This window comes from Etheostoma spectabile, chromosome 21 (assembly GCF_008692095.1).
Source record: "Etheostoma spectabile isolate EspeVRDwgs_2016 chromosome 21, UIUC_Espe_1.0, whole genome shotgun sequence".
Lineage (NCBI taxonomy): Eukaryota > Metazoa > Chordata > Actinopteri > Perciformes > Percidae > Etheostoma > Etheostoma spectabile.
Genome location: NC_045753.1, coordinates 3735861 through 3755305, shown reverse-complemented (window position 1 = coordinate 3755305; position 19445 = coordinate 3735861). Strand labels below are relative to the sequence as shown.

Here is a 19445-nt window from a genome sequence, read left to right as displayed (position 1 = left end):
ATATTATTATGCCCCTCCCCATTTACTTCTCCTTGAAGATCATTGAAGGTGGCCTGTCTAGTTTTCTTGTATTCTTCTTGTAATCAATGTTTCCTACCAAAACAGTGTGTGTATCCTTGTGTCCCTGACAAGCAAGCATGTATTTACATGTAGTTACATCCATGTTTACTAGCTAGCGGGCTTCATCTTTACTGCCTTTGTTGGTGAATTTACATTGTCTGGTCTACAATTGAGAAAGAGTAACATGATGTATGCTAAGTGCATGCTCTCTAAGGCCACATAGTGAACTCAGCAAGTGATGCAGCTTCACTGTCAGCTTCTTTTTCTTAAATATTGTTTATTGGCGGTTGACAAACCGCCAATAAACGCTTAGACGCGTACTACAGCCAGCATTGGACTGGAGTCGCTACACTCTCATTAATGGGCTTTCTTAGTCTAAATTTGTTCCACTCGGGATCAGCTGCTGAGTCAAGTGCTATATCTAGTGGAAGTTCTGGTTGTAAAATTAGGTATACTGGTCTGGTATTTGACTTAATATCAAATTGATTTCAACATTTTTTATACTGGCCTAATGTGTATGCATCACTCACCCTTCAATGTGGAGCAGTAGTCAGGATTGACATTGAATTCAGTGATGTTTTCCTGGTCACCAAATACTTGAATTTTACACTTTTGAGCTGTTGAAACAAAAATACATTATATTATATTATAACTAAAGTCAGGGAGCACAGGCAGGCTGCAACAAATCAAGCTAGTCAAGAAGGAAATCTAACATTTGTTGAACTCAATATCTCTTTAGATAATGAGCTGCAGACAGATGGGACGTAAAAAGTTAAGAAATTTGTGAGTCACTAGAATGAGAGACACGCTGTGGAGCAAAAGACTGGAAATCTAAATGTCCTTACCAAGTATGGCATAGAGCACCGACACATCCTGTAGCACTTCAACAGTTGGTATGGGAGATGATGAACAGATCAGTTCCAACAAGCCAACATACTGCTTCATATTGGGACTGAGATCCACACTCAGCAGCTATACAAAAGATCAGTAATCACAGATATATGCATAGTGTACATTAGTAATGTTGTAACTTAGTCTTAAAAGTGGCTACAAACAGTAAGATCACAGTTCATTAAAAAACAGAGAAAGCAGAAGAACCTGCTTCGATACTTTTTTGGCACCGACCGAATTGCCTCCTTGGTATCGAGTATCGAAAAATGCCTAAAAAAATGCCTCATCATTCAATACCAAACCTAACCATACCTAACGCCAGAAACTGGTGATTGGCTGTCTAACGTTACATGTAATAGAGGTATTCAGGAAGAACTAGGCCATGGACAGACATTGTTGGGGCTTAACAAATGGTCACTCAAACATATCATATTGAGTCAACATTTTATACATGTAGGTAAATTATGTGAGCTTACTTTGGTGAAGAAGAATTTCATGCCATCCAGTGGTTTGTAGAAGGGAGCCAGGACTTTGGGCTGCTGGACAAGGCTGTCTGGTGCGTGAGTCAGCTGTCTGTAGCGCTGAAAAACTGCTGTCGGGTCACTCCAGCACACCTCCTTTAGGTGGTAGAAATGTCCTGAGCACCACTCATCTCGCCTGGGAGCAAGGTTTAAATTGTGAAGGGACAAAATGTAGACAATAATCTGAAAAGGAATGCTGTTACACCCAACAACGTACCTGTTGTACTCTATGAATACAGCGGGGGTGTGCTGGAACAAATCCTTCAGGCTGTTGTGGGGACAGTTATTACTCAGATAGGTGTAGACATTGTGGATGTGCTCAACTGTGGAAGTGAAATTTGCCCCCTCTAACTCGTCCTCAGGTAGTCTCTGCTCCGGGTCATCTGCTTTTGGTTTGACACACCACTTCTTCAGGTAGTTTATCAGATCGTCCACTGAGACACTTTTTCTCATTCCTGAAAGAGGAAAAAATACAGTGACTCACAGATTGTCCATTATGTAACTGACTAAACATAGCCAATAACTTGAGCACCATAGAATACATGTTTACCAAGAGCTCTGCTAAACTCGCTGGGGTCCATGTCCACATAACAGACATGAGTCCCCAGCAGGCTGGTGACTTCAGGTGAGGTCAGGTAGACTGAGTTTGGACAGAGGTACTGTCTCTCCTTCGGTTTTCCTTCCATGGGGCGATAGGCAGGTACCCATTCAAGATTACACAAGAAATGGTAGAAGGAGGACTTGGTGCTTTTGATAGGTTGTCCGTCACTGTCAATCACCTGAGCGGTGAGGTACTGAGAGTAGTGATGTCTGCAAAAATAGGAAAGGTGAATATAGATAATGTTTGGAATAGGTTGATACAAACTTTCAAACCCCTCTCAGCAAACAATGATAAAGTTTCTTTGACAAGATACATTTAATAATTGATCATATAACTTCAGGGATCCAACAACACAATGCTACGATGTATCGATCACAGCCTCTTCAGTTGTAGTGTAGGATACATTCAGACTGCAGTCCTTAATACTCAATTCCAATTGATTGGCAGATTTGATTTTTGTTGACTTACTGATAACATTATATTTTTAAATGTGGACTCTGGACAAGGGCTTAAAGTGGCCCATATCCGCAAAAGAGTATTATAACGTCACATGCAGCCCCTCGTTTAAGTGCTTATCAAACTAAACCCCTGAATGTATTGAGAGAACCACGGAGATGTAATCATTATGTTGTGCTACTAGCTACTGCTAGCTACTAACCGATAGCTGGCAGTTTGGGAACAAAGACCACAATAACGTTACATCCACATTAAAAGGGTTTACAGCACACAGCCCTCTGATGTATTATAAGAGAATACAATACAATACATACATATGCACAAAATGATGACTTATAGCCATTTTATGTCATATGAGCCTGCAGAGCGGCTCAGCCGGGCGCAGTCTCCTGGGTCTACGCATTCATTATGCCTAGTTAAAAAGCTCTGGATCCGGCTGTTAAAAAAACATAAAACATATTGAATTATATAAGGACTATTTAAGTGTTCGGATTTGTAAGTTGGAATAATGTATTCACTAATAAATAGACGCATCTTCCGCCATGTAAAGTCTATGGAAAAGCGTAGAATTATGACAATGGTCACTCTAGAGGGATGTCAGACTACGGTAGCTTAAATTTTAGACTTAGGTCACATTATTTTTTTTAAATCCGACCTGTAACAGATTTGGAATACATTTGAAAGTGGCCCAAATCATAACTGGAAAAGATCGGATGCCATCTAACTTGCGCTTTTCACACAGTCTGTCTGATGTGAGCAAAAACAAATCGGATTTGGGTTACATTTGGCCTGCAGTCTGAACATAGCCTTGGTGATCTAAATGCCCCATGTAACAAGGCATGTAACTCACGAGATTGGTCCGAGCTAAGAACAACTAAATCCAGATGAATTAATCCCCAGACTGATCTCTCTGTCGACGTTAAACCCAATCAAAGGCTGATGTGACCCCGCTTTTCTCTCGGAGAGAATACCATTTAACTGTCAAAGAATGTCATCACTTACCAGCTCCAGTAAAAATGATGGGGATTACTAACTGACCCTGACTAACCCCAAAGCCATTAACCTAGGCATTCTCCGGCCATTAGGTTTCCTAAACCTTACAGGCACCTAGTGAACTCACATTAATCTCAAATGGGACACTCAACAGAACATAACATAGGACTGTGTGTGTGTGTGTGTGTATCTTACCCTGTGTCCCAGTTTGTCGCCAGAAGCTCCAGCAATGACATTCTCTGCTGCAGGAGGAGGTGGCCAGGCAGCTGGGCTGTGGCCAGGGAATGAAACTCCTCGCAGGGGTAGTCATCAAGCACAAAGCCCTCTCCTGGATTTTGGTGCCACATTGCACTTTCTACTGACCAGGGACTGGACGCCTGGGGGAAGAGAATAAGAAGAGTCAATTCCTTTATATTCATTTGCAATTAATATGTAGTATCAGAGTTAATTCCCAAGCATCTGCACCTAAAGATAAGAATAAAGGAATAAAGTAAATAAAATTGTTCCTATATTACATGAAGGCAGCATAAGTCACATACTGACTGATGGTGTCATGACAAATCCACATTTTATCCCTGCTTGCTGTAGCCCAGGCTAAAACAGGCATCAGGAATGTCTGATGGGTCCCATCAGTCACCTGCTTTTTCTGCTCATACTCAAAGCAGCTATTGTCTTTCTGGTCCTTGTGTGACTCACGCTGGTTATATCTTAATCCTTTAATCACTGTTATTCCTCATGATGAGTCACAGTTAGTTTTTAATGCAGTGTCCTTCAGGAAGATTTTGTTCTGCCTCTGGTGTCCATGCAACCAGTAAATATTGTGTCCAACATAACATTTTTCCCCACTTGCCCTCCAGGCCAGTAGATTAGGGTTTTTATGGCCCCATAAAAAAAGGGGAACAACATTTTTCCAATTGTAAAATTTGTTATTGAATTATAGTTCTTGTACAGTATTGCTTGTTTTAATTCATGTTGAAGGGCCAGAGTCAAGGCCACAGAACTGCCGCCTTCGCTCACTCTTCAAACTTCCAATGTCAACGATTGTCATCATGAATAAATATTGTGTATTTTGGTTTTTAAAAAAAAGAGTAATTGTTGATCACTTTTGTATTTAATTTTGGAATATATGTTATTGTTCTTAAATTATGCAACATAGCTAATTTGCCACAACAAAGAGTAGACATGCTGATTAGGCAAATATCAGATATTTAGAATAAAATTATTATTATTATTAATAACCTGGGTTTCCTTTTTGTGTTCATATTGTGGTAACCTGAATATTCCCCAGTTTGTTTACTGGGCTATGTTAAGCGTTCATTTTGAAATGAATGCAACATTTTTGAGAGCTTTGAGCATTGAGGAAGCTAACTTTGCAGTTAGCTAATGTTAGCTAGTGATTATTAGTGCACCCTTAATCCAAGTTTCTAGGAGAGCGGCAGCAGCAAACAGCACGTGCTGCAGCTGAGTTCGAGTTGATGCTGAAACAACTTTTTCATTAATTCTCAGGCCTGTTCAGACAAGTGACTGGCCAATCAACTTGCCCGACATACTGTTTTACTGGCCCCACGGGCAATTGCTTATGTCAAACTGTGCCTCACACAACATATCCATACCCTTTTATTATCCAGGCTCACAGGTGAGGCTGTCACAACCTTGGTCTGGTCTTTTTGGGCTGGTATAATAGCATTTTTGCAGCATGAGTACAGCATAATTCCTAAATAGCTGAGGTAACAGTTCAAGGATGTCCTTCTCACCAGTTCTTTAGCAGTGAGTGTTTGTCTCTCTTTGCGGATGATGAGGCCGTCTCTGACTCCCAGGGTGCTGAACAGCTTTCTCCATCCTGCTACATCGTCGTCTGTCTGCACATAGCAGGGGTCCAGCAGGACCCAATCACAGCCTAGTTGAGAAGAAGTAGACAGGATAAGTCTTAATAGGAAGAAGAACAATAAAGACATATTGTATAAAACATTTAAATCTGGGAAACACTAGACTTGAAACAGGCTAAGGAGATGAGAAATTTAAGATATTATAGAACTGCAGTGCAATGTTTCTGTTTGGATATCAGTTGCCCACATGCTTTGTCGGTAGTTGTTTACATTTCTCACACGGGTGACTTCAGGGAAGGAGGCACATTTTTTACAGACGTTACTACATCTGCTCTTCTCTCTGAGACGTCCCTCTCCCTGCTCTGCCCATGTCTGTCAGAATGCCGCAGAGATAGACACAGACAGGCTTGTTTGCCTCATAGATGAAATGGTTGTTTATTTTTTTTATTTGGTTAAACAGATAACCACCTTAACAGAAATCTGTGTAACTGACTATTTGAGTAAGCCATGGCTGTCCAAAATGGGATTGGGCGTATTATCTGTATTGTTCTTAAACTGTGCAATGCTGGAATATGTAAGTATTGAAAAAGAATCTGAACTCTGAAATTGAACTCTGATTTCAGACTCTTCAACTATCACATAATCACAAACTAATTTTCTCACATATTTTAGCTTGTTTTCCAAGTCCCACATGGACACGGAACAATAGCTAGCTAGCTATTCCATAAGGTTCATGTTCAGTTGCTTCAGTCTTTTACAAACAGTGAATTTGTGTCTGTATTAAGAATTGTGTGTTTCTCCATACCAGGCAGTTTCTTTGGCAGGTTGATGTTGCCGTACTCTTCAGAGAAGTGCACCCTTTCATTGGCCGGGCACAGCAGACCCCTGCTGGTGAGGACAGGTACTGCAAAGTCTGAGAACTGCTGGCTGGAGGAGGAATGCAGCTTGATGAAAACCAAGTAACTCACCACCACTGACTCTGGCTTTAACTGGGGGTGGAATCAGTGGAACGATGGGAAGAAAAAAAGAGGCCGACAAGAGAAAGAAAGAGATATTTAAGCCAAATATTATGGACATTACAAAATAATTTCTGTGACAGTTGAGCCTGTTTATACAATATGGTACCTTCCATTTGTTGTTCTGTATTGAAGGGTAGATGTGCTGCTCCAATAGTTCTTGAGGCTCCAGTTCGTGAACTCCAAGTCTTCTCAGCAGCTCCCGGACCTGCTGACTTTCCAGAGGCTCCACACAGCTCAGCAGAGAGGGGTGAACTACACTTACATCATTGTACAATGCAGAAAGAGGGCCTATGAAAAGACATGAGTGGAGAGTTGGATTAACACAATCACAAAGTTTAGCAGAACAACAAATAATAAATGTTTTGAACTTTCCAAAGGCCATATTTGTTGGCACTATTTGAAATTAATTTATTGCAACTAACTATTTAGATTTCCCCCCAGAAAAGTCCATAGGTTTTTATCCAAAAAGTTAGTTGTGCCATCTCAAAAACACCTCCTACTATATTATCCCAATGTGTAATATATGCCTTTATGTTACATTAATTGCATAAAAAAAAACACTTTTTTAGCTTTAATTTGTTTTGTCCGTAATTTGACCTTTATTTGGTATTTGGGGGGACGGGGGGGATTGGCATCAGCTGTGTGCTTGGCCATCAAGTGGTATAACAAAACACTCAGATCACTTCAGTCTTGTCAATGGAACCATTCTAAAAAGGAACCTTTCCAGCGTCTCGCGCTCGTCATCCACTCAAAGCGTAACGTTACTACTCTTTAGCCGGTTCGCAAGCCCAAACGGCGTGTGTGTGGCGTGCCTGTTGTTTTGTTTCCGGTCTAGGTAGATCCGGTGTGGTGTTGTAGTTGTTCCTAACGTTATTAGATGTTGGAACAACATGTGTTATTATGTGTTATGTTAATAACACGTTTGACTGACAGCACTACATATTACTGTTTTTACCTTTATCAAATTGCCTGAAACCAACACCAGACAGTATAACCGGACAGGCCGCTGCATAAATTAGCCTGCAGCAAGCAGACAGTAAGCAAGCAGCTTAATAAAACAATGCACCATAATAAATTTTAGCCTGCATGCAGGTTAAAAAAAAAACTAAAAAAAGACTATTCAAATCCCAAAATTGAAAATCAAATACATATCAATCAATCAAATATTTGAATATTTGGATCCAGCCCTAAACATTAGTGATTCTCATGTAAATCACTTCAATGAGATGATAAAGAGTGTGTAGGTAGAATACAGAAAAAAAAGCTGAATACATTTTAAGTCAATGAGCCCTCTGAGTTGCTTATAAAGACACAGAACCACCTATGCTACATGACTATTAAGGCCAACCAACTGCAGTGGCAGGATGCTTACATCAGAGTGTGAAAATCAATTATTCATGCTTGGTATTCTAAACCTCTGGTCGGGTACTGTTTTTGAATGTGATGACGCACAACATGGGGGGTGGTGGGCATGTGAGGGGCTGTATGTCTGCTTATTCTTAGTGAGATGTGAAGTTTACAATACACCTACTTTGCTGCCCTAAATGTCTATGAATGTGCTGACTTCTGAGAGAGCAGAGAAGCAAAAAAGCAAAGCAAGCAAGCAAAAAAAGTCGGTTTCTATCACTTCTCAGACACTGGAAAATTAGGTTTTACAGTCTCAACACCGTGTCAGTTTATCGGAGTATGTAAGTTCAATTTTACAAAATAAATAAATGCTATTTTTAATAGTATTTAATATTATAAATTCCCACCAAAACTCAGTTGCTGCAACTACAGTATTTCACTGCTATTTTGTTTTTTCTACATAAGTGTATCTCATTATTCAAAACTGGAAACTTGTGAAACCTGTGAAAGTATACTGCCCCAATTCTGACTGCTTTTTTGTTTGTTTTCTTGTCATGGTTGATTTAGCACTTTGTAATCAGGAGGCACATGCACACATGTAGATTCTTCTATTTTTAGCAATGTTGTCGTGTTCTGAGATCTTAGCAATTAATTTGGTGATAAAACCGTTTGGCTTCCTAAGAAAATAAAACATTTTAAATGTGTAACACACACACACACACAACACACACCACACACACACACACACACACAACACCACACACCACACACACACACCACACCACACACACACACACACCACACACACACACACACACACCAAAGGATATAAAGGTGTACCCTTAGATCTACATTGAAATGGTGTAATGTAGAACAAAAGAATAATTGAGAACAAGACAGTCTATTCAAAATATGCAGCATCTTAATAAAATCCTTGCAAAAACAGGAACCATCTTTGGGAAGGAAAATAGACACTCAAAAAACTTATTAGCCATGAAATCACCAAGATATGTCATATATCATGATGTCACAGAGATATTTACTAAATAAATAACTATATTATAATATCACAGTAGTAGAGTATACACAGAAGTGAAATTACCTGTCTGAGCTTGAGCTTTCTTTTTTTTGGTCTTGTTTTCCTCAATTGGGAAGAACACTCCTTCCCCGCTGAGTGCCACCATGCGTCCATCAGCCAGGGGGATTATGGGTAGATCCCTTAGGGTTTGCAGGATAGAGTCTGCCTCCCCGTAGCCATGCTCCAGAGCTCGGAAGTTGCAAACCAGCAGCTTGGCCAGTTGACGCAGGCCGTCATCTGGAAGAGGTGCCGAAAATATACTTTGTTTTACATTACAGAGAAATTAGTTGTATTATTACAAAACGAATAGGTGTGTGACCACTTATTGCACACCCTTAGAATCATACCAGTTAAGTTTAAACATGTTAAAATAATTACTTTTATGAAGGAATCAGTAAAAACAAGATGGGGTTGAGCTACAGTACTAAACAACAGCAATAAGGTCAATAATGAAGCAAATTACAGCAGTGCATTAATTAGCCAATATTTGATGGTGGCCATACTGCACGCTATTGTTCACTTATCACAAGGCTGTAACAGCATGGTTTTAATAAGTGATGGCTTGCAGCAAATGCTGTATCTGGCACTATCATAGATATATAGGAATGCCAAGTTTCTATCATTAATTGTCTTAAAAGGAAAATGCCCAAAATATCTATTACACATATTGCATTCTGTCAGCAGTTATAATTCATTGCGTTCTGCCATTATTTATAGCGACGTGGATTGACTTTCCATCAAATTTATCTCCCTCTTTATCCCTTTCCTTCTTCCTCCTTTTGTCAAACCTGAATGGATGCCTTCCATCAGCTCCCTGGCCATGGCTGTGGTTACTGTGGTAACATCAGCTCCCCGCAGGTATTTAACTCCTAGGTGAGTGAGCAGGGAGGAGGGGGGTGCAGGGCTCAAACCCGGATGGAGATAGGACAGAGACAGATGCCTTTCTAGCTCGTCTCCGCCAATCACGTCACGGATCACGGCATCGTGACAGACGGCCACTTGGGAAGGCAGCTTGTACACAACCTTACCGTCTGGGAGAGCAAACAAAGAGAGAGGAACATTCACAGAGTTACATACAATGCTCTTAATTGCTAATATACCAAAACTAAACTCACAGCATTGGTATACTAGAAATATTTTTGTTTTGTTTATGCAGTTCTTGTGAGATATCAAAATTTCACAACCTGCATGTGTGAGTAATACCTGAGCTGAGTGTGGGCAGGAATGCCTTGCCCTTGAGCATCTGAATAATCTTCCCAGCAACAGGCTTGAAGAAGTCCAAAACCTCATCAGGCAGGGGTACAAACTGCAGGAACTTGGAGAGACCCTTCAGCCCCTTGAACTCAGGGTGATCCTGGAATCATAATAAGCAGAAAAAAGAACAACGGTTTTAACAAAGACAATAGCCAAGGGCAGAGTGAACTGCCTGTCACTGGCCTTACTAAGTATAACAAATGCTACAAGGTAAAGGCGCTGACACACCAACCCAATTATTGACTGCAGGACAGTGGTGTGAGGTCGGTAACTGGCTTTAATTCGGGCCATATTGACTTATTGAATCGGCCAGTGGGCAGTCGGACTTAATGACCAATCTGATTGGTGGAGTGCTAGCTCTTGACTAGCAAATCAGTGCACTTATGTTAAAACACTTATCGGAAATGACAAGCGAGATGAGTGCGACGAACACCTCTCACAATCTGCCGAAAATCAGATTCAGCAAATGCATGGCCTATTTCTCGCTTAAAATGTTGTCAGAAACACTTTTCGGTGAACTGTTTTGGTAAAATACGAGATCGTATTCCGAACAAGCCGCCATTCCAGCCGGCTTTGAAATTCAGGAGAAGCCAGACCCACATGACGCATTTGTCATTTCCTGTTCTAATTTTTGGGGCGACAATACAGATTAGAGGCGCCTTCTGTTATTGAGATATATTATGTCTCGTGCACGCGCAGAATGTACGCTCAAGTTGGCGTTGCTATGGTGTGTTCCGAGGCACTTTTTGGACCGACTGGAGCTGAATGATCAGTCCGACTGCCTTTTCTGCAGATGGTCGGCTGTCGGGTTGGTGTGTCAGAGCCTTAAAAAGCAACGAAATTTATTTTTTTAACAAAAGCATTGGCACATGATGCTGAACTTACCATATGACCTATACAATACTCTTCTTTAATGTCCTCGTCCTATCCTGGTTCTTCTCTCTAGTCGGCTGCATTCTATTATATTCTATTTCTATTTTACTTTATTGAAAATGATCAGGTTTCCTGTCAGTAACATCTCATCAAAAGTTTTTTATTAGTAAATTACTAGATATGTAGTAATTACTGTAGATACAGTATGGTCTTACAGTGAAGACATCCATGGCCTGGAGGAAGAGCTGTGGTATCTCAGATCGAAGCGACTGGTTCCATGAGCTGTCTCTGTCAACATCTTCCCGAGAGGAAGGGATGTCAAAATCCCCTGAAACCAAAAAGAGTACCAAGTGAGGGTCAAATTTCTTCTTCATCAAACAAACTGTCTCCATTACGGGATAGCTTTATAATTCAAAACAGTTTCTCACCTTGGATGATGAAACGGAAGCCAAAACTGCGAAGGGGCAGGTAAGCAAAGACGGGCTGTTTCTGTGGCTGGCATACAATGTCACTTTCTGTCATGTTGCTGTCAAGCTGGAAAGCCAGGGCAAGCTCGGTGGACTCAACATCCTCTTTGATCTGAAGCAAAAACAGTCAACGTCATAACAGATGCAACAGCTTACACACAATATCACAGTAGTGGGTATTGCGGCCTGTTGATTGGTTGTTGGGAAACTAGAGCACAGAACGTTCCAACATATTTTCTCACTCAGCTTAATTTCTTCTATTACATAACCTGACGGCTGGTAACTGGTAGATTCTTATGGGAAATGGAAAGGTAACGTTGCAGAAGAGGGGCAGGGATTATAGCGTCATTTCAGGCTGACAGATCTGGCCTGCCAAAACAGTGAGTTTTCACAACATCTGGCAAGACGCAGAGAGGGAAAGACTTTTACGGAACGAGGAACAGTTATATAGTGCCGACACAGGAGCAAGTCTGAAAAAGTCAAAGCTACATTTCTATTTATTTCCCAGGAAGGATGGCATTTAGGAACAGATGTCCACTTCTGGTTCTGAGATCTAGACATGATAACTGTGCCTAAAAAGAAAGCAACAGAATGAGATTTGAGATGAGATGTTTTTCTGTATTACCTTCTTGGGCTGCACCATAGTTTTGACCACTAGCCAGCGCTCAGTGCCCTCTGTGTGCTCCACCTCTAACACATTGTGACTCAGATCTTTCCGAGTCATTGTCACAAGACGCTTCTCACTCTGCAAGGAAACAGACACGAATTTATGAAAAACGGATGATTCTTTATGGCTCGTTTTAGAATTGAAAAAAAAGGATGTAAACTATGTTCGTTTGTGTAAATACATGTCAGCAAAGGTGTTAATGCAAGAGCTACCTGATTGTAGATCGTGATGGAGCGCAGGCGGTGCAGGAAGAGCAGCAGGGATGGGTGAACGTCCTGAAACAGGTTTCTGGTCTGATGGCTCTCGGAGCGTAGAGGAAGGTAGATCTTAGTGGTCCAGCTGATAAGAAAAAAAAGAATACAGAGATGAAGTTAGAAAACTAGTAGTCTTCTTTTGCCAGATCCATCTCCACACGCTGGGGAGCTGCGGAGGAGGGTCTGGTTGCTCCACATAGCATTCTGGGATGGTTTATCGGCAATTCTTTAAATATATATATATATATAGAATGGCCCTGAGAAGGGACCCCCTTACCCCATACTCCCGCAGTGGACAGGTCACAATGCCTTATATATATATATATTCTAAACATCTGTGCTTTTTCCTTACTACGACCAGTCAAAGCCTACTCGTTATCAATCATCCCACCTGTGCTGATGCATGTCCTTCAGCTGTGAGTCTAGAAGCTTCTCATCTTCAGTCCAGTGGGGGAGGATGTATCCCATGGGGCCGCAAGTCTTGTCGAAGCGCAAGTGGAAGCCATTGGAGTGAATCTCAGGACGGTCTGTGACTTTGAACACTGATTTGAAGCCGATGCCCTTTTGACCTATGAGCAGTAGAACAGTCAGGATAATTAACAGACAATGTTTAGACGTTTTCTAACTTCATACATTCAGTATATCCTCTGGTGACAAAGACACTTTAACAATGAACCTTGACTTTCTGAGCTCCTTCAAGGCATCATGTAAATACTTACCTATGTATCCATATTTGTGTTTGCCCTTGGTGCTGCGACCCACATCACAGATGGCCCTTATGTTTGTCTCCTGGAAGCCAATCTCATTGTTGAGAACAGAGATGCTGTCTCTCTCCACCACAAAGGCCAGCGCTGGAATGACACCAACTCCTGATGGGTAACTGTTGTCATCAGCATTCTGAAAAATGGGAAAAAAGAGGTTATAATAAGTCATTTTTAGACAAGTGTTTAATTCAAATTAAACTATTAATCTAAGACATGAAACTCTGGAGAGCCATCTTCCGAGTCACTAAAATTCTCAAGTGGCTTTTTTTTTTTTTTTTACAATATATCAATCACTAGGACTGTAACGATATGCAATATAAAACCAAAATCGTGAATGAGAGGCAGAATCGCAACACCCACGTTCCAACTCCCAGAGCTATCCTTCCTGTCCAGATCCAATGCTACCAAATCTTTAAATTACTACTAGTATCAGTCGTTTTTTAGCCTTATCCCCCTCTTGTCAGCGTTTTAGCTAACTGTAAAGACGGCTATAAGACACCGGTAATGCTAATGAAGGTGTTACATTACAAATGGCTGCTGTTCTGACTCGAGTGCCTGGGTGTGTTTGTTGACGGTTCAGTAAACTGCCGTAAGTGTGGATGGGTCCCCGGGCAGGGCTGTAATGATAGGGAATGGTTGCTAGCTGGCTGGGGGCTGACTGTGGATGTGTCCCCGGGCTGGGGCTGTAATGATAGTGGATGGTTGATAGCAGCGCCGGAAGAGTGAGGCAGACAGACATGGGTGTGCTAGCTGACTACATTACCATTAGTTTAGTCGTCTATCTATACAGTTATACAGAATTAGCTAACGTTTTAGACCAAGCATTGATTATCATTAGCTTCTTGCTCGTCAACCAGAACCTTTACAGTAGACACCAAAGCACTTTCTTTCACTTTCTTCGGTCCCCCTACAGGTTTGAAGCGGCTCATTCAAACAAGTTAGTGAACCACTGAGACGATTTTGGTAACATTATTTTAAGGTACAAAAGAATCTTTAATGTAGAATCAATCAATATTGAAATAATTTAATATCAATAAATGAGGTCTCTGTTGTGTGGGATGTAATCAATGACAAAACCAGGCCTTGTGGCAGAAAAAAAAATAACTGTCCACCTGAATGAGTTCCAGGACAAAGTGTGTATCTTTGCTGTAGAGTTCGGTGGAGAGGCGGTCTAAACTGCGGCCCAGCCTGTCCTGTTGGACCTGCATCAGCTTTTGGCCTTTAGCGGTCAATTCCACACCAATACCAAACTCATTCTTCCTGTCAGAGAAAAAGAAGATACAGAAGACGTATAGATCAGCTATACATTTAGGGAGCCATATTTGGCAAAACAAAATCATAATACATTGGTGGACATTGCGTAGGAAAATGTAAAGGAGACAATATGAGAACAAACCTAATGTCCTCAATGATGGCTTTTTGGAGGCATAATGTGGTCGGTGATTGGCAGCTGGCAGCATCCATGTCATCAGAATCAGACATTTCTGACTGTTCCTGGCTCCCTTCAGCTCCACTGCTGACGTCTGAAGTTTCTCCGTTAGGCATTGAGGCCAACTCATACAGCTCCTCTTCATCCTCTACATCCTCAACCACTACGTCTTTCTCGCCATTGACTAGAAGTAAAAATGAATTACAATCAAATGATCGAAAGGGAAACTGGTAGAAATGAAAATGTACATTGCTGTGGTGGAGTACTGCTTTCAATCACCTTGTTGGAGGCTCTGGTTGAGATGGGAGGAGGCAAAGCTGTTGTCCATTGTGTTATCCTCAAGATACTCATCTTCATTAAAATTTAGAGCTGACAGACTGTTGATCTCAGCATATTTCAAATTAGGCTGAAGACAAGACAAAAAGAAAAGGAAATTAGAAGCCAAGCCAATGCCAATCATCATTTGTTTGCTTTGTTCTCGGTTGTTATGAAAATTTATTTTGTAGCATAATAAAAATAAAATATAAAAAGTAACATAATATATGAAATGTTGATTACATCTTATGTAAATGACAGTAGCATGTTGACTTTGGCAAACTTTTTCACAAGTAACATTCTCCAAATACTCCTAGGTCCAGATTCAGAACTATCCATCTGATAAGCTTGGACTGTTGGTATGGCATGAATCAAGGTTTGACTGGGAGAATATCTCGATCACTCGGTTTGTAGTGTGGGAACCACAAAATGCTCCACGCGCGGTTGTACAATGGTGTAACACAGTGGATGTTCTTCCCTCACAAATGATATTTGGCTAAGTACAGACACCGGCAGCAGAGATTCATTTTGGCAAGTGGTCAAGTTCCATGTGGAATTAACGTTCATTGGGGACAGCTGATAGGATCGGGTCATAGCAACATTTGACGTTTTAACCCCGTTAGTCTAGCATTAGTATCACACTAACCAGAGATCATTTGCCAGTTACACTGGGGCCAATTATTTCTCTGTTTATTTCACTGATGCTACTGAGAATGTAAAAAAGATAGTCAAGATAACTGTAGTCAACACTGTATAAGTTTCGAGCAGTATATGTACAAGGTCCAAGCACAGCGAATGCACTGGTGTTTTGTTTCAAACAGGATTCATCCAATCCAGTTGAGTTCTGTTTTTCTATTTTTTTTTTCTGACTTGTATTCTGACCTTGGCCTGTTCCACAGGTGCTGTTTGTGTGTTGCAGCTTTGGGTCTGTTGTGGGTTCAGTTTTTTCTGGTAGTCTTTGACCCAGTCTGTGATACCCAGGAGGATGCCAAGCCGATGCAGACAGTTCATGTGCCTCAGGTCAGACTGAGCTACAGTGATCAGGACCTGTTTAGACTTGGCCTGGCCCAAGACAAGAGAGAAAGGCTCCAAAAACACCTGGAAGTAACATTCACACAAGAACATACACATCATTTCTTGATTAGAGTTACAACCAGAATGCACTTCCTTCAACATAGGGTTGGTAATTATGTTAAAAAAATATGATTGTGATGATAAAGGATTACAATGATAGGTTTAATCCTGTGTCTGATGTAAAGGCCAAGGACATTTTTTTAGCACATTTCAGAAACAATTTAAGGAGGGCAAAGTAATTCAAAGTGCTTTACATAAAACATTAACAACATTAATTAAAGAGAATAGAAAATGAAACAGGCTCAAACAAAGAAGATAGTACACAGCAACTCAAAAAATTACCAATAATTCAAAAAGCTGATGTATATATCCGACCTGACTGGTTTGCTGGAAAAGTCTATGGAATGACAACTGTAAGACTGATAAACAACCACATCCTTAGCAATTTGGTTGAGCAGATTATATTCACAGGCTAAAGCCCTCTTTCAGACAAGGACACATTAAAATGTTGTGCAACCTTTCACTAATGTGCAGGTTACATAGTGCGAGAACAGTGGTCCGGACGTGAAGAAGGAATGACAGATGCACCATTCTCTCTATTACAAGTCAGTGATTCATCAAAATTACATTCAAGCTCTTATTTAAAGGTCCAATATGTAATTCTAAGCCAAAAAAAGTGCGTCTGTCAGTCGGGTACAGAGCTCCGCGTGAGCACAGGCTTCTATGACTGTAAATATAGCAGACTCTAACGTTAGCTACTCCGCTGTGCTGTGGAGTAAAGACCGGCTATGCGAGACAAGCGTCGTCATTATCGTGGATGGCTATGGCAAAGCGAGACTATAGATGCTGCGGTATTAGCCTGGCAACCTCCGTGAATGTTGAGTCCGTGGAGGAGGGGGCAGAGTAGACAACTCTCTCTAATATTTGTACTGCGGTAACTGTTTAAAACATTAGCTGTCAGTATTACATATCGCCCCTTTAAGGTTAAAAAATGCAATGTTGCTTAAAGGAGCCATGGGATAATTCTAACAACATCTATGTGGACTGTTTTCTTATTATCTTTACTCTAAAATCTAAAACACACTTCATCATAACCCCTTTTATCCAGAAATAGCATGAGGTATATAATTTGATCCCACAATGTACTGTGACTAACCTGCTGCAAAAGAGCCTGGCAGATTCTAGTGGGGATTCGTGTCAAACATGCCAAGAGGAATTTGGCCACTCTGCTGTAACATGACGCATCCTCTTCAGACTGGGACAAATCTAAGGAACACAAATCTTATTTTAGTAATGATGACACAATCATGCTGCATTTTAAATATAATGGCTTATGTTAGCTGTACATATTTCCTTTCTAAGATGCAAATTAGAAAAGGCATCAAAAGGATTTTAAAAGTACTTAAACTTAAATCAGCCCTGATGCATCACTACCTTCTTTGCCCACAGCGGCTGCCAGGGAGCTCTGCATGTGATTGGCCAGGAGGGCTGTGGGAGCATTGACAATCCCATCAGCTACTACCATGGACACAAGATGGCCAGCTGTGCTGACGGAGTCGAGGGCCATCGCTGCACTGGAGAATTGCTTGTCTCCTGTGTGTGTGGTGATCCTGAGGAGCAAACCTGGTGTCACCTCCAATGCTGCCAGGCCTGTATTAGCTGTGTTGCAAGCATGACAAATATTTTTAAAATCCTCTAAAAAAGATTTTGGCATGTTTGAGGGACAATGAGCAGACTTAAAATTTCACTGCCCAGGAAGACTACATTTTTTTCAATAAATGATCTCGCTATACACAAACACCTACCTGCATTTCTTTCAATGAAATCTTTGAGAGAGCCATGAAGGGGTTTGAAGATCAGCTCCCACTGGCTCCACTCATTTAAATCTTCTAGCAGTGGGCAGGAGAGCAAGCTGGCCAGAGCTTGGGCCTTGGACATCTCACCTAGGCGTCCCACTGATCCACACTCACCTTCAACACTGTTCATGGGAGGGATATGGGAGACAAAACTTAGTTGTTCAGTTACTAGAAAAATATCTTGAAAACCAACTGACACATGATGCTCAAAACCACATCAAATTTCAAGTCAAGGTTTTAGGCAGATGAAAAAAATGTCGGTGGATGCATTTAAGATCACATTCCGGCTGGACCATACATGGTCTTACCATTTACTGGGCTGGGTCTCCACCTAGCCTTGTTGATTCAACAGTTGGAGCCATTAAAGGAGCATTCTACCCAAAAAGGTTTATTCATAATAGAAGTACTATACAGGCTGTGAAAGCAGTTGCAATATGTCTTTTGTGGCTCTAGAAGAACCTAATCAAAGCTTGAAAAAATTAACCCTGATGTCATCGGGGTTGTCTTAGCTTGTAACAGAAAGCCTGTCTGTCTGATAATACACTGCTAACCTTGAATTGCTGTGTTTGGCAAACAGGGCCGACTCATAGTAGACCTGGCTCTGGCCTCCTCCATTCAGCCCTCTCTGGCGTTGGACCAGGCCAGCCAGCATTTGCAGAGTGCCGTAGCCCAGGTCACGACTGTCCCGGATCCGGTAGTGGGATCTCAGTGCTGATTCAATGTGGGAGAGCTGAGAAAAGTAGGGAGCATGTTGATGTTACTCTCACCGGTTATAACATTGATATTACAGGTAGATTATCTACAGCAATCCCCCATTCGAGGAGGTCAAAACCTTTTTTGCCTGCAAACCGGGTTGATGATCTGGGTTTTGTAGGGAATATTTGGGGATTTTGGGCCTTTGCGGTATAATCTCCTTTAGATCTCAGCTGCTGTGCTGTGTTGTCTGACTAAAATCCCGTTATTAATTTCTGCGGTTAACTGTTAATCATCTATTAGTCTGCATCTATTCGTCCTTAGATGACAAAGAAATCATAACAAATACTATGTCCATAGAAAACCATGGATATAAACCATCTATAATCTTTTTCTTTTATTGGCCAGTCTCAGATATGGCTTTTTCTTTGCCACTCTGCCCTGAAGCCCAGAATCCCGCAGCCGCCTCTTCACTGTAGATGTTGACACTGGTGTTTTGCGGGTACTATTTAATGAAGATGCCAGTTGGGGACCTGTGAGGCGTCTGTTTCTCAAACTAGAGACTCTAATGTACTTATCTTCTTGCTCAGTTGTGCAACGCACCCTCCCACTTCTTTTTCTACTCTGGTTAGAGCCTGTTTGTGCTGTCCTCTGAAGGGAGTAGTACACACCGTTGTAGAAATCTTCAATTTCTTAGCAATGTCTCGCATGGAATAGCCTTCATTTCTAAGGACAAGAATAGACTGTCGAGTTTCAGATGAAAGTTCTCTTTTTCTGGCCATTTTGAGCGTTTAATTGACCCCACAAATGTGATGCTCCAGAAACTCATCTGCTCAAAGGAAGGTCAGTTTTGTAGCTTCTGTCACGACCTAACTGTTTTCAGATGTGTGAACATGATTGCACAAGGGTTTTCTAATCATCAATTAGCCTTCTGAGCCAATGAGCAAACATTGTACCATTAGAACATGGAGTGATAGTTGCTGGAAATGGGCCTCTATACACCTATG

General features: G+C 41.2%; 1 protein-coding gene across 4 annotated transcripts in view; it reads right to left on the bottom strand.

Annotated features, from left to right (window-relative positions):
• wu:fj29h11 (protein NO VEIN) overlaps window positions 1-19445 on the bottom strand; it is a 54462-nt gene that overhangs the window by 15711 nt on the left and 19306 nt on the right. For all 4 annotated transcript variants that reach the window (XM_032502313.1, XM_032502310.1, XM_032502312.1 and 1 more), the window contains 26 exons: window positions 18297-18475; window positions 17695-17867; window positions 17324-17548; window positions 17046-17155; window positions 15698-15913; window positions 14780-14906; window positions 14468-14684; window positions 14184-14331; window positions 13027-13204; window positions 12699-12876; window positions 12266-12392; window positions 12012-12131; window positions 11348-11498; window positions 11135-11247; window positions 9996-10146; window positions 9581-9823; window positions 8817-9029; window positions 6474-6655; window positions 6154-6337; window positions 5277-5419; window positions 3718-3899; window positions 2023-2282; window positions 1690-1927; window positions 1428-1608; window positions 906-1032; window positions 591-677 (listed from right to left, as the gene is read on the bottom strand). In XM_032502313.1, coding sequence (XP_032358204.1) covers window positions 591-677; window positions 906-1032; window positions 1428-1608; window positions 1690-1927; window positions 2023-2282; window positions 3718-3899; window positions 5277-5419; window positions 6154-6337; window positions 6474-6655; window positions 8817-9029; window positions 9581-9823; window positions 9996-10146; window positions 11135-11247; window positions 11348-11498; window positions 12012-12131; window positions 12266-12392; window positions 12699-12876; window positions 13027-13204; window positions 14184-14331; window positions 14468-14684; window positions 14780-14906; window positions 15698-15913; window positions 17046-17155; window positions 17324-17548; window positions 17695-17867; window positions 18297-18475 — 4453 coding nt within the window. The remainder of the gene's footprint in view (window positions 1-590; window positions 678-905; window positions 1033-1427; window positions 1609-1689; window positions 1928-2022; window positions 2283-3717; window positions 3900-5276; window positions 5420-6153; window positions 6338-6473; window positions 6656-8816; window positions 9030-9580; window positions 9824-9995; window positions 10147-11134; window positions 11248-11347; window positions 11499-12011; window positions 12132-12265; window positions 12393-12698; window positions 12877-13026; window positions 13205-14183; window positions 14332-14467; window positions 14685-14779; window positions 14907-15697; window positions 15914-17045; window positions 17156-17323; window positions 17549-17694; window positions 17868-18296; window positions 18476-19445) is intronic.